The 16,054-nt window shown below is 42.6% G+C and overlaps 1 protein-coding gene across 3 annotated transcripts in view; it reads right to left on the reverse strand.

Annotated features, from left to right (window-relative positions):
- Positions 1–16,054, reverse strand: part of LOC138197001 (endothelin-converting enzyme-like 1) — a 52,824-nt gene that overhangs the window by 4,673 nt on the left and 32,097 nt on the right. For 2 of the 3 annotated variants that reach the window (XM_069147435.1, XM_069147434.1), the window contains exons 10-14: positions 12,891–12,994; positions 11,837–11,895; positions 8,126–8,177; positions 2,048–2,115; positions 1,345–1,493 (exon numbers count right to left, since the gene is read on the reverse strand). In XM_069147435.1, the coding sequence (XP_069003536.1) occupies positions 1,345–1,493; positions 2,048–2,115; positions 8,126–8,177; positions 11,837–11,895; positions 12,891–12,994 (432 nt within the window). The remainder of the gene's footprint in view (positions 1–1,344; positions 1,494–2,047; positions 2,116–8,125; positions 8,178–11,836; positions 11,896–12,890; positions 12,995–16,054) is intronic. The other variant, XM_069147436.1, reaches the window with a different exon arrangement.

A 16,054-nucleotide genomic window follows, 5' to 3' on the forward strand; every position in this document is an offset into this window, starting at 1 on the left:
TCTTGGCTGGATGCAATGACTTCCTGGATTTGCAGCAGGTTAATAAATACTCTCCCCATTGCCCCCCCACCCCCCCCTCCCCACCCCCTGGAAGCGTCCAGTCTTTATGTTAAACTAATGGCGGTTTTCCAGCGCATGGTTCGACTCAACTCGGCTTGACTCTCCTCGTTATTTTGGTTCTCCAACTGGCAAATGTTGTGGATAGTAGCTGGTACCTGGTACTTTTTCTGTATCACCTCCATCAAGGTTCCAAACAAACTGAGCCGACACCAAAAGGTGACGGGCAAACACTGCCGACCACTGATTGGTCGGAGAGAATTTGCTCTGGAGTCATCATCACCTCATCGTGACAGGACATGCCACACAAATCCGCCATTGTTAAATAGCAAAGCTACCACAGTGGCCACAATTTCTACATTTACCGCACTACTGGTTTGATGGCAACCCGCAAAACCACATCGGGGTCACTTTGGGTGTGCTGCATTGAAAATGATGTCATAGTAATTTCATGTTTCTTTGCCATGATGACCAACTGCACTGAGGGGGTACTATGTGCAATAGAAAACAAAATCCAGTAAAGTACTTAGAACCTTAACAGAGTAGAGTCGAGGTGTGTCGGTACCTTGTTGTAGAAACATAGGTTAAGCTCTGTTCGAAAAGCTAATTGTTTGCTCGTTCTAGCTTTAAATTTGCTCTACAGAATTGTCAAAATTGAAGCAGCAGAAAATGAAATATTCGAACTTTCACTTCCTAATAGTGGTTTAGTAAGCTCCAAAAACCATGGATCCATCTGACATTTTCCATATTAGAACTCAAGAGAATTTTTTTTCCTTGCTTGGTAAAATTGACAATATTTTTAAGCTTGGGCACTTTGTGTTGTAAAACTATAAATTTCAAGCAACATCAGCTCCGGGTTATTTCAGACTTGATGAAGCTCACCCGAAGTCACAAAAGACATTTTACAACTGTGTTCGCAGTCACAGAGAGGTCCAAACTATGACTGGTAGACTGATATTCACTGTGAAACCGGCAGAGGTCTGCTTTAAAGGAACATATATCTCCTTTCAATCAGTACAAAATATTGCAGAAGTCTCCCAAAGACAGCCAGAGTAGTACTGATCAAATCAGTGGTCATAAATAGAGCTGCATTACATTAGAGATGGACACTGACTTTCTGATGTATGGTTTTCAATATAAACATAATGTCAGTCGAGAACGTCGGTGGACCCATGTATCTATGTCATGACTCGTACAGTGTGTGTGTGTGTGTGTGTGTGTGTGTGTGTGTGTGTGTGTGTATGCGTGCGCACACACACACACACACACACACACATGCAAACCCACCCTCTGGTTATACACAGTGAAGTTATCGTAGAGCTTGACAATACATTCAGCCTTCCTCTGGAACTTCCTGTAGGACTCCTCGGTCCACCACTGCTTGAGGTTGCCATGGCGGTCGTATTGGCCCCCTAGGGACATGAACCATTGCATCACTAAGATGAGGGGCAAAAGGGCAGGGGGGGGCCAGTGTTAGCATGGAGACAACACAACCTGCAACTTTCCTTTTCAGTCCAAAGAACTGCCCAACGTGCCACATTTGACACTTTTGGTCGCTGCAGGAGTCAATAAATTGGAAGGCAAGACGTTTGTACTTCCAGAGTGGACTTTGGCTGATGTGTCCTGTTCATGAACCAGCCGAACAACTTGTTCAGCTGCCTAAATTTGTAGAGTAAAAATGATGGTTGGCTATCTGGCAAAGAAGCTGGAAGTGCACAAACAAAAAGTTGTTCGGCAGAAAGTTCCCACCCTCACTAAATTCTTCTGATGAATCTTTAAGGGCAGCACTTTTGACTGGAAACCAAAGTTTGAGATTGTGGCTCAAAATAACCTTTGCTGCACAGTTGCCCAATGAAGTTGATAAAATAATCATTTAAAAAAACAAACGTTATGGAGCCTTTTAAGAACTACAACTCAAAATGCTGAAAAAAACTGTGGATGATCAGACTTTGTTGCAATGGATTATGGGTGAAGAGGTTAGTATTCTTACCCCAGTCATCATATCCATGTGTTAGCTCGTGGCCAATGATAGCTCCTATTCCTCCAAAGTTCAGGGACCTAATGTTGGGAAGCAGAAATATGAAACATTACAAAAACTGAAACTTTCTTGGTATCTACAGACACTTAGATAGTCTTGAAGTGCCGATCTTAAAGTGACCCTGAACTTTTAAAAGAAGAAAAAGCACATTTATTTTCGTGTGAAAAGTAGAATTCATAAATGAATATGGAAACTTGCTTGTAGTGGCTATTGGTAGCAAAGTTCAAATGGAGTACTGAGTATGTGAGATTGGTTTCTCAGTTTGTTGACGTTGTCGCTCTTTGAATTTTCTGCTGTTGCCTCATATTTTACAAAGCTACTCCCCCTCGCAACTCTTTAAAAAATAACTAAAGGTATCGTAGCCTTTCATTAGTAAGAGGCTAACACAACTTTTTTTCAGATAACAGGTCTCTTGTGAAGTACACTGTTTTGCCAGAGGTTATGAGAGGTTCGTTGGCAATCTCATCTGTCTGTTAAATCTCAAGCTAGACCCGCTTACCATAAACAATAGAAAAAGGTGTTGGTGGCCTCTAGGTTTTTGTTCAGCTCAAACGAATGAGACAGAACATGTAAATTACTGAGCTTCAGCCACACAAGGGTGAATTTGTCCCCTTTGGAGAGAGCCAGGCTCTTCATATCCCTTGACTCCCAGTCTTTATGCTAAGCTAACTTGAACTAACTGTTTCCCAGTTGCAGCTTAGTGGTAATGGACAGACATCAGAGTGATATTGATTGTATATCGTGTGCTTTCACTATTAAGTGTGTTTGCAAGACTTTGTCAGGCTCATATTATAAAACTTCAGAAACATCTCTACTCAAGTCTCTCCTGTATCTTACACTCTACAAAACGTACAAAAGCACACGCAAGAAAGCGAATCAATGCTATAATGTTGTTTATATCTATGGGTGTGTTGAGAACTGAATCCTGGACTTAAGGGTGGCACCTGCTCACTTGAATGAACATATTTTGCCTGACTTATGAGCCAGAAAAGTTTCCCAGCTCTCGAGTATGTGCGGTTTTCATTGCAGTCGGAGGCGTCCTGTCCCCAGTTTTACACTCTTATATAATGGGCACATGGCCACACTGAAAAGTAAGCGGCAGCACTATATCCATTTCTCTTCATGCATTTATGTTTATATCGTGCTACTTTCTGTCCAGTTCCTCTCTGGCTCCCATTCACTGTTTCTCACTGCTCGTCCTCGTGATCACGATCTGACGTTTTTGTATTGGAGCTCAAACCCAGGACCAGAAAATCCCACCTAAAATCTCCAAGTCTGAGTTTGGCATTACAGATACCCAAAGTAAGGGCGGTATGCATATCCTCTCAGAGCACTTTTGACTGATTCGAAGTGTCTCATTACAGTCAGCTAGTGGGCTTTCTTTTCCCTTGTCCCATTGTCCTCATTGCGAATTCTGCTCAGCCAAGCCAGATGTTGCACTTGAGATCTAATTTGGTATCCATGTGGTTCAGATTGGTATTGAATAAAAATCATCTTAATGCCACATTTTCCTTGTTCGCATTGATTAGAAAACATCAAATCTGTGTTTCACAAGTGGGGAACAAATCTGCTCTGAGGCCTTTCAGCTGCGGTGCGAACATAAATCTTAATTTCCCAGGTTGTTGGTACAAGAAAGTCAGTGTAAGTGCCAACAACCTTCCTGTGTTCCTCCCAGTGGCCCCCAGATTTAAAACAAGCAGCAGGTGGCCTTTCCTCTCCTTGACCTCCTGCACTGAACTAGAGTGGTGTCTTTGGCGCACATGCAGATATAGAGAGCGATGAGAGGGCAGACTCAGGGCTATTCACATGGCTACGTCTGAAAATGACTTTCTGACAGCTAGTCGATACGCTGCCTCACACTGGGCCAGACTCCCTCGCTGAACTAACTGGCTGGTTGAAGCTTCATTATACTCAATGTGATAGTGGAGAGAGGTGTGTGTGTGTGTGTGTGTGTGTGTGTGTGTGTGTGTGTGTGTGTGTGTGTGTGTGTGTGTGTGTGTGACAGAGAGCGAGAGGGGGGAGAAAGTGAGAGTTTATGGGAGGTTAGGGCTACTGCAGTAATAACTTCAAGGGGACAGACACGGACAGGCACACACACACACACGCACACACACACACACACACACACACACACACACACACACACACACACACACACACACACACACACACACACACACTTTCTTCCGATCATTAATTAATATTGATTGGCATGCATGGCAGCAGGTAGTGGAAGAAGTGGTGATCACCTCTAATGAAGACATAGAAGTGTTAGCTAATATTGGGTACACAAACTGTTAGGTCTAATTTCCTCATATTTGTGTGTGTGGTTGTTGAGTGGAGTTGTATGAATGCAAAGGGTGTAGCTACTTGGGTTGTATTGTGTTGGTTTAGAATAATGCTCAATACTGGCGGCTGCAGGTTGACTCACAGCACGCAGCTCGGGTTAACAAAAGGTATGCTGAGTGAAAAAAAAAAAGTTGTTTACTCGCTCTCCTCACTGCAATGCTTTCTTCACAACCACACCACAAGTTTGTGGATTGATTTCCTTCCTTGCGGGCAGCCATTTGGTTCTACTTCACGCCAGTATTGTATGAAAACTAACTCGCAGAGAGCTGAAACTCTCACTGTGAAGTTTAGTTTAGTTTTTCTAAAACTTTATTTTCAGTGTTCATGCAAACCTGAGTGAGCTGCTCATCATTTTTACGTAAACAATGTCATGAAAATGATCTCTTTATATAACATACAAGGTTGAATCTTCATTTAATCTTCATTCTTAAACAATCCTGAGAAACCTGCTTAAATGAATTACTTTGTGTTGGTAACATAACTCCAAGCTTCATTATGATCTGTTTGCCATTAAGTTCATTAAGTCTCAAGTGGAGTTTCATACTGTACTGAATTTAAAATCAGTGGTGGTCTGGAACGTGTGAAGTTATTCTGTAAACATGTGATATGCTTTGATAAAAAGCCTGCAGTGATAAAAATGTAAACCGTTGTAAATCATTAATTCTACACAATTAATAACGAATTGGCTAAAACATGTAAAAGTGACTGAGAGTGAGTGGGATGTCTCCAGTAGGACATCACTGTTATAATGCTGTATTTTAAAAATGTAACATTTGAATTTACAGTCATTTTCATCAGTTTCTTCACACACATATAACTAAATATACATTATTGTAATTGTTTAGATTTTGATTTGTTATATACTTTTAGATTAATACTGAACCACAGCAATTTGTATATTCTTTATTTAGTTCTCAGTATGAATAATGAATCCCAGCACTGCTTTCAAAGAATTTCAGCCTATTGCCTCAGAAACATTCAGTAGGATTTCAGTCGGTTGCACCCAGATAGTTAACCAGTAGGCTGTGTGATTGTGCCATACTGGGGCAGGAGTAGACCCAGTACACCGGGGTAGACCCAGCATACCGGGGTAGACCCAGCATACCGGGGTATACCCAGTATACCGGGGTAGACCCAGCATATTGGGGTAGACCAGTATACCGGGGTATACCCAGTACACCGGGGTAGACCAGTATACCGGGGTAGACCAGTATACCGGGGTATACCCAGTATACCGGGGTAGACCAGTATACCGGGGTAGACCCAGCATACCGGGGTAGACCAGTGTACCGGGGTAGATCCAGCATACCGGGGTAGACCCAGCATACCGGGGTAGACCAGTATACCGGGGTAGACCCAGTATACCGGGGTAGACCCAGCATACCGGAGTAGACCAGTTAACCGGGGTATACCCAGTATACCGGGGTAGACCCAGCGTACCGGGGTAGACCCAGTATACCGGGGTAGACCAGCGTACCGGGGTAGAATAGTATACCGGGGTATACCGGGGTAGACCAGTATACCGGGGTAGACCAGCATACCGGGGTAGACCCAGCATACCGGGGTAGACCAGTATACCGGGGTAGACCAGCATACCGGGGTAGACCCAGCATACCGGGGTAGACTAGTATACCGGGGTATACCCAGTATACCGGGGTAGAATAGTATACCGGGGTATACCGGGGTAGACCAGTATACCGGGGTAGACCAGTATACCCGGGTAGACCCAGTATACCGGGGCATACCCAGTATACCAGGGTAGACCCAGCATACCGGGGCATACCCAGTATACCAGGGTAGACCCAGCATACCGGGGTAGACCAGTATACCGGGGTATACCCAGCATACCGGGGTAGACCCAGCATACCGGGGTAGACCAGTATACCGGGGTAGACTAGTATACCCAGTATACCGGGGTAGACCAGTATACCGGGGTATACCCAGTACACTGGGGTAGACCAGCATACTGGGGTAGACCAGTATACCGGGGTAGACCCAGCCTACCGGGGTAGACCAGCGTACCGGGGTATACCCAGTATACCGGGGTATACCCAGTATACCGGGGTAGACCAGTATACCGGGGTATACCCAGTATACCGGGGTAGACCCAGCATACCGGGGTAGACCAGTATACCGGGGTATACCCAGTATACCGGGGTAGACCCATCATACCGGGGTAGACCAGCATACCGGGGTAGACCAGCATACCGGGGTAGACCAGCATACCGGGGTAGACCAGCATACCGGGGTAGACCCAGCATACCGGGGTAGACCAGCATACCGGGGTAGACCAGTATACCGGGGTAGACCCAGCATACCGGGGTAGACCCAGCATACCGGGGTAGACCCAGTATACCGGGGTAGACCAGTATACCGGGGTAGACCCAGTACACCGGGGTAGACCAGCATACAGGGGTAGACCCAGCATACCGGGGTAGACCCAGTATACCGGGGTAGACCAGTATACCGGGGTATACCCAGTATAGTGAAGTAGACCCAGTATAGTGACGTAGACCCAGTATGGCTGTTGCCACCTGATTCGACCCGCTCAGTGAACGAACCCGGTTCAATTAATAGGCTTTTCAGTCTGTCCATTGACTCTACCTCAAACTCCAAAATCCTCCAAAGTGTGGGGGCATTTCAAAAGGGTAAAGGATGACATCAAGAAGACATATGAACTCGACATACAAAATTTAGCATTTAATTTCACAACATCAAACATAACCTTTCCACTGAATCCCGTCAGTAGCCCAACGTTAGCCACCTAGCATGACCACAGTAGATAGCCAAGGTAGTTTAATGGGCTACCAACAGGCAGCTCGCTTTCTGGTGGTTTTTTATTACTCTGTAATGTAGCACAGTGTTAACAATCTTACTTAAAACATTCTTTGCCAGCCCTGAAACCATTTTGTGACGCACCAAACAATATTTATTCTTATGATTTCATTAAAATCATAAACGTGCGACAACTACTCAACTATTGGCTTGAACTAACGACTACTAGCCGGCTCGAAGACTATTGAGTCCTGTAGATTTCAGCTGAGAGCTTTATTGTCGAACAAACAAGTATATGATAATGTAAATGTTACTCCGAAGGTTGTCCACTCTGACAAGAACACTATAGAGACAATCTTTGTTTTTGTTTTTTTACAAAGTGCTGCTGTTTTCGAATTCTGTTGGCCATGAAATACCCCGTAGCCACCAGACTTTGGTTAAAAATACCAAAAGAAGAGCCGAAGAAATATTCATTTGTGTCCTGATGTCTGACTAACTTAAAGTAATAAATAGTTGTATCTATTTCTATGACAGTAATTCCTAAAATTGTCATCACAAAGATCTTGTTTGAGACCCTGACTTGAGAACGACTGAGAGAAATGGAAGCGGCAGAAACAGACAGGGAGGCTATCTACTTTCATGCGCCATCAAATTAGTCGACGGGCTCAAATTTAGGGAGGCGACCTCTCAATGACACCTGTTCCATTAGCAGGACCATGTTCAGTAATTGAGCTCTTGGTGGGTAGTTAAATTGGTTTAATCAGATGTGTGGGGATTTAAGGGGAAGCAGAGGCTTGCCAGACTAACGTAGCCTTTAACGACCTTTGTTGTTGTGGTCGTGGAGATGTCCGTTCCTCCCCACAGATGGCAGCAGGGAAAGGCGGGGGCAGTGGGAGGACTACTTACTGTGGGAACTCGGGGTTGTAGAGAGTGGGCTGAAGGATGCCGGCGGGAAACACTGTAAGACAGATAAACAAAAGCAACATTAGGGAAGCGGTATCATCAGGTATCTTCAGAGGGAAAACGTGTTCGGAGGAAATGGAAAACTCAGATGCCTTAAAGCTGCCAAAGCCATGATGTTCCATACAAACAACTTCAAATTTAAAAGTACAGCTTTTACACAAGAGAGTGACAGAAACAGTCCCTGTTTGCCCACATATATTCCTGTGAGCAGACTGTGGAAGCAATAAACAAACCAGTCTCCTTAACAGGTTTCTACTTCATTGGTTTCACCAACAATGTCTAAACCTCTTGAACTAACCCTTCTACACCTTCATACACTCTGAAGAAGACATTTATTTTTATTGATATCTTGATGTCTTCCAAACCTGGGGAATGTATCTCTTGTTGCCTCTTGCTGCTGTAAATCTTTAAAGTTAATCCAGCTTTAAATCACCAGATATCTGTGTTATCACTGAAGAGTTGTTGACAGGATGTCAGCTGCATGTCGTCTCAGGTCGCAGCTTTGAAAGACCTGAAAAGCAATTTTTTCAATCAGGTTAAACGTGAACACACAATCCCCCAGACTTTAAACCAGTGAGAAGAGCGCAAACAGAAAAAAAGGTGATGTCATGCACTTCTGAGCGAGAATATTTGATTCAGGATACGATCACAGTTGTTGGGTTGTTTATGTTGCCTGAGGACATCTTCAGGGTTATATTTTCAAATTGTAAAAATCCTCTAAAGCTGCAGAAGTTATACCATCGTTTTATGTTCTTCAAACTATGTGCTTCAGTTTGAAATCAAATAATGGATACTACCATAAAGTCTAAAGCCCAAGCTTTAACTGAACTAGGTTTACATCAGTAAACAAGAAGCTGTGTGGGAGATAAAGCCCTTTTAACAAATAGTGCCCAAATTCAAAGGGTTCAAAAGTAATCGGACACCTGTATACTAAATGTTTCATGTTTCATTATTAGTTCACGCATTCCAGTGTTGCCATTTCGATTAAGATTGAGTTGTCTGTTTTACGAACAGTAAAGAGGTGGACATGCAATTGAATGAAAGTATTGTCTGAACTTATTTTTACCTCAGCAGTCTACGAAGCACTTAACAATCTTTGCCATTCACACACACACCGATGGCGACAGAGCTGCCATGTAAGGTGCTCACCTGCCATCAGGAGCAAGTTGGCATGGCGGAGTGTCTTTGGTGTCTTGCCCAAGGACACTTTGCCATGTGGACAGGAGGGTCTGCGGATTGAACCATCAACCTTATGATTATTGGGCAACCTGCTCCACCATCTGAGCCACAGCTGCATGACAAGGCGGTTGAATAACAAGGCCAAAAGGAAATATTTTTCATACGAGGGATGTCAGAGGTAGCTGTTATTCAAAAATCAAGAGCTGGATACATTCCAGAAAAAGTAGGTGTGCACAAGAAATCTAGAAAACAAAAAACAACCTTAACCAAGACCGAGGAGAAACAGGTGTCATGGATCAGAGCAAAATCCTACGATAAGTCAAGAATGCTCTCCGGGATGAAGGTGTCCATGTTTCCTTGTCAACAATCAATACTTTCTGAGGAGGAACACCAGAGGATTCACCACCAGAAGGCATCAAACACAGAAAGACCAACCCGAAGCTCACAAAAACATCCAAAAAGAAACTGGTGGAGTTGTGGAACAAAAGTCTGTGGACTAATGAAACAAAGATGAACCTCGATCAAAATGATGGAAAGAGGAAAACAAGGAACAGCTCGAGTGCCAAAGCACCACCTCATCTGTCAAACATGCTGCTTCTGTTCCAGCTCGGGTATGTGGTGCTGCCAGTGGAACTGGCACACTGTCATGTTTTGATGCTTTCACCATTGACAGAAGAATGTAGAAGAACACAGAAACATTCTGTGCAATCAGATTCAGCCAAATGCATCAAAACTCATTGGATCAAATTTCAGCATTCAGCAGGACGATGACGCAACCAAAGAACTTTTCATCTTTATTCAAGTGAAACACAAACTTGTTATGGCCAAAATGGTTTTGGTCACACTATTTGGTTCCATCACCGGGGAAAAGTCATCGTCTGGCACTTTTGTTTATGACCAAACCCCCATAGAGCTAATAACACCACCATCAGCCTCACATGCACTTTGTGCTAGTAAGCAAATATTAGGCTAACATGTCACTCTGAGATGGTTGACGATAGAAATTTTGTCTGCTGATCACATTATTGTCTGCTCGCTAATCACGTTATTGTCTGCACACTGGCATCCTGATCATTGGTTTGTGAACTGCTGTTCTGACGTCTCGAGTTCGGATTTGGCCGTCACCATCTTGCCATTTTGGGCGAAGTGGGGGAGAAGTGAGTGGTGAATCTGACTCGATCTGTTTGGGAACCCGAGGACACTATGACCGTCCAACTAACCTGACTGCACCACAGGCCTGTAAATCAAACAGACACGACCCCAAAACAACTTTTCAGGCCTAATATCTAATTAATGATGGAATTATTTTCAGATGGACCACCAGAAAACTGATATAAAGGAGTGACTTTCGCAAATATTGACTTTGTATTTCATGAGAGAAGATGAATGGGAGTCTATGGAGCTGGAGGCTTTTTGGAGCCGACCCCTAGCGGCCATCGGTGGTATTGCAGTTTAAGGCTCTTCTGCATCAGCCTCATTTTTCAACATGGAAGCTACGTCCACTTTTATATACAGTTAATGACCCTGATGTTAGCGCAGAGGGCAGCATGATCATAGACTTCATAGACTGGTAACATTTGTACAATCTGATACTTTCAATGTTTGTTAACATACTGCCAGATGCTCAATGTTTTAAATTACTGATGATGGCAAAAGAAGTAATTTTCTGACTCTAAGCAAAAAAAAAAAAATTCTAATTTAAAAAACTGATTTTGTATCAGCTTTCTATCAAGAGAAAAAAACTTACAATATAGTGCGAAAGCAGAACCCAATTCTAAACATGAAATAACAGAAACCAAGGAGATGGAGGTTCAATTGAAGTGGGCAATATTAATTTAATTAAAGGAAAAAAAGAGTGAAGTGAAGTAGCTGGATTAAGAGAGAGAAACAAGATGGGCAACAAAAAAAAAAAAATCCAGAAGGGTTCTGATGACTGTGTTTGTCTGAATCCTTCTGTTATCCAGCATCGGCTTGCGAGCACACCATTGATTTTTCTGCGAGAGATTTAATCCAGCAGGCAGGCAGACACAGACAGCGGGCCGATCTCGGGAGAAGAAGAGGAGGGAGGAGGAGGAAGAGGAGGGGATGACATCGCATGGCTAGATTTGTTAAAACTCAGGAAGGTGTTACTGCTTGTTTTTCCTCCGGGAGGGTATTAAGTATGTAAGGTGGAGATCGAAGTAGAAAGTGAGTGATGAGAGCGAATATGATATGAGGAGGTGAACGCGTTTCTTTTTCTCTTCCTGCGGCCATCGTGTTTGACTTGTTGGAAACAGACGACAACATGGTGTGATTGTGTGTAGCTAATGCACGGTCCAAGGTGTGGTGTGGAATGGAAATTAGAGGAAGGATTTGGTGTGTGTGTGTGTGTGTGTATGTGTGTGTGTGTGTGTGTGTGTGTGTGTGTGTGTGTAGAAACAGATGACAGAGACAACACAAATATGTCCACGTACATTGAGTGAGTCACACACTCACCCATTTGGTTCTTGTTAGGGAGGTAGTAGGCATTAAGGGCCTGAGGGGGAAGAAGCCACCTGAGGAGAGAAACAGTGTCAAACAAACAGGGTTTAAAAGATGAGATCCCTCAGACGCACACACACACACACACACACACACACACACACACACACACACACACACACACACACTCAATTCACCAACCTGCCGACTCCAAACACTCCCAGATCCTGAACAGAATCCCAAACACCTCCGTCTATCTCCCTCCCTAAACCCCCCCCTCACCCCCCCCGGTGAGAAATATTCAGTGTGTGTGGTCCCACGGCCAAAGTTCCTCTCTGCATATGAAAACACGGACAGTTCCTTTATGGTAATCCACTTAAAGCCGGCCCAATCGATTGGCACGAAATCTCCCAAATGACTAACTCTGAAAGTGTGAGATGCCCTTGTTCTGGGAGGGAAAGACTGATGGATCGGCGTGGACTGGAGAGATGGAGGGGAGGCGGACACGGGGGAGACGGAGGAGGAGTGTTTCCTTTCTTTATTTGCGCAGAGACAAGACAGAGTGAGTGATGAAAGGTGCACTTTTTGGGTGATAACGGCAGAGCATGTGATTTGCCTCTTCAGGGCGTTGAGTGTGGGCTAATGATACAGTTGTTTTGAGGAATACTAATGCGACTGTAATGTGTTGTCATAGCAGAGAGGCACTCAATCCAGGCGCACCGGGCTGTATTTTAGAAAAATGAAGCACATGTCCCACAGCACTTTTTTGCTGCCTGCCTGCTGCAGATAAGTAAATCAAATGGATTTTCTGCAGCTGTGTGTGTCAATTTGGTATCTGTTGGCTTAATTTAGAGGCACATCAGCAAATATGTCGAAGTGAAAAGGGATTGGTGGGGACACATGTTAGGCATGTCAAACATATTAGAGGGACACACGCTGTGGTGTAACCGCAGGAGCCTCAGCTGCACCTCGGATATATTAACCTCGTTTAATTGTGTGCGCTGCATGTCGGTGAGCTGAGATGGCTGACTAGTGGAGCTCGTGTAACGTGAGGATGCGGGACACTCACGCCGTCTTGTCCACTTCTTCATGGATCTTCTTGACAGACAGCTTGATGTTGAACTTGATGCTGTTGAGGATGTTCTTGAAGTACGTCTTCTCATCCACATCAAACTGCACAAAAGAGATGAAGCATTAAAGGAGAAGTTCGACATTTTACGTGCTCTTTAGCTTTCTGGAAGAGACTTGGATGTTTCATTTGTTAACAATTGAAATTTTTCATCAGTTCCTTAAAGATTTTGTGGAGTTTTTTTGTTTTTATGGTCGCTATGATAAAAAAATTATTTTGCAGCAACTTTTCTCAAAAATGTCGAAGTATTTGTGGAGTTCTAAGTGATTATTTTGTAGGAAAATTGCGTGAATTATCAAAATTGCGAGTCAAGAAAAATACAAAAATTATCTTTTCCCACTACCATACAATAGTCATAGTCATAGATAATCACCTATGATAATAAGCATACTGCACATCAGAAATATTTTAGTTCTAATCTTTAACTAAAGAGAATCGTGGGCTTAAAGTTACAAAAGAAAATCATAAAAGGGAAGAAACTTGAGAAAACATACTTTCTGTGGCTGTAATAAATAATACAAAGGCTAAATCTTCTGTAACAATAAGGGCTTTAAATTCAACACATACAAAAACAAAGTGCAGCTTCTTACGACTGGTGTGTGTGAGCGTGTATAAAATGAATTTAACATATTTCTCATTACCATGATAACACCGTATTTCCCACAAACCCCGTCACTTCTGTTCCTTTACTAACACAACTGAAACTTAATATATTGTACACTTCTCTGTTTAATTTGTACATAATGCCACTTTGCCATTTTAGGTCTCAGACCCCGGAGTTACTGCTCCCAGCCAAGAAATAGTCACAAAGCTATGCATAAATCCTTTTATGTAAATATTAAAAGTAGGATGTGGTAATTAGTAAACAGTAGAGGTGTTACCAGTGTTTATGTTAAGCTATAAGCAAACTAGCTAATAGCTGTAGCCTTGTATTTAACTGGCAGATGTAAGAGTGGGAATAATCTTCTCATCTCACTCTTGGCGCAAAAACAAATATTTGTATTTCTCAAAATGTCAAACTACTGATTTATGATGTTGTGTTTGTGGATGTGTGAGGTGACCAGAGATCCTCAGTCGGCTACTAATTAGCTGTTATGTTGTAAATAGTGATCATTTGTGATGACTGGGACACAACTTATTTCTGATTCAGTATATAAGAGGACGACTCCTTCTGCTGGGCTGCCAACGTTAAAATGCACTCGCAGACGTTTATTGTACACAGATGGAAGACTGGTTTTATTCATTTGCCAAAAGAATTGAATGTAACTCGCTGTTGTAACATCTCCATCCTTTTAACTGACAGTAAACACATCATCTCTCTTGTTTGCTCTTTTTGGTTGTTTAGTCTCACAGGGCCAAATGACCTTCGGTCAGTTTGTGACAAAAATACACGTCTGTAAGGAGCCGTATAAAAACTATGGTAGCAGATGGAGGGAAAGCCGCTACAGAAAGGAACAGAACTTCCACAATCACAACACACGCTTTTATCTGGGCACTTTTAACAAGGAGTAGAAGCAACAACAAAAGGTGAAGGCACACCTTGGTATTGTTGAGATTAAAGAAACTGTTTGGCATTTTGGGAAGTACACTTTATTTTAACTCGGTATCGCGGCAAAACGTGAAATAGCCACGCTTTGGCCTGTCCATGCTTGAAAGTTAGATGTTTTACTTTATGCTACGCAAAGTTAAGATAATTATCTTCAAAAGCTGACAGTTTGTTTCTACATGAAATTTAATGTAGCTCTACGAAAGCAAATGCCACCTACTCTGTCATCAGCAGTGAATTGGTACGTACTCAGGCTAAAGTCAAGTCAGGTTTAACAAACGATATGTGATCTATATAAGTTCAATACACATTTACAAGTTTTAGTTCACTTGTAAATGTGTGACTTTTCAGCAGGCTGAATCCTCTATTCAGTTTAGAAGTGTCCAGTTAAGTTTTCAAAAAGTTTTGAATTGATAACGGAGTACAGGACAGTAAATGCGTACACATCGGGGGGAAGCAATAACTCTGGTGAGTATTCCAAGTTACGTCACTTGAACATCAGCACCTGAGTTACATGTGGTTTTTGACCACTGGTGCATGTGTGATTTCACCGTGGACTTTAGAAGAGAGTGCACGGAGACCCTTGAAATGCTTTAAAAGCCTACGGAAATGAAGGGAAACCAGGCGGGTTTTCTTTGGGTTGTGCATCATGGATTCATCCACCAGGATCCGACTGTCAACACCGAGTTGCACTGGGATGTCGAAGGGAAAATATTCTGCACAAACGGCCTGAACTTTTGCACGATGGCACTCGGGTTCTCCAACATGAAAAAACACCCATTGAATTTCTCTTCCACAAAAATTTGATACAAAATTGATTGTGTGGTCTCTGTTTTAGTTTTAGGTCCATGGGGAGACTAGACACGCACATGAACTAGTCACAAAAACGAGTTTAACAGGTGTTGGTCTAGCAACATGACTTGGAGTACTTTCGAAAAGTTATTGCTTCTGTTCATGAAACACTCTTGGAAGTTTTTGATCGCACCTCAGAGGTGGTGTGACATGGTGGCAGAATACGTGCTAATGGTTTCTTGCTGTTCCACTGACACAGTTGATGCCGAAAACTTGCCAAGAAACAGCAATGAGCCAACTCACAGCTTGCAGACATAGATGTTAATATTGTAGGTTGTTAAAATAGTGAAAAAAAATATTTGCAAAAGATTTATTAGATCTCAAGTTTTTACAAGTTTTAGTGAGAAAGTTTTTTCTTAATTTATAGTACTGGCACAAGAGAAACATTCATTCGTCACATAATTGTGTTCTATGAATAATTATACTCTGATGATAGTGGAGATAATTTGATCTGCTTTATATCATGTTGGGTTGTTTTTAAGTTTATGAGCCGATCATAGGTTTATGAAAGCTCCAAATCTGCAAAGAAACTAGTAACTTTAATTAAATGTGTACATATATACATATAAATATGAGCATTTCTTCTCTCTGACATGTTGTGAATTAAAATAGCATAAAGGAAAATAGTCACGTAAAGTACAAATATCTTAAAAATATACTACACAAGTACACACATTTAAGTAAACGTACTTAGTTTCCAATACTG

The sequence above is a fragment of the Embiotoca jacksoni genome, unplaced genomic scaffold (genome assembly GCF_022577435.1).
Source record: "Embiotoca jacksoni isolate LCO1_2020_lvr unplaced genomic scaffold, fEmbJac1.0.p SCAF_14, whole genome shotgun sequence".
Lineage (NCBI taxonomy): Eukaryota > Metazoa > Chordata > Actinopteri > Embiotocidae > Embiotoca > Embiotoca jacksoni.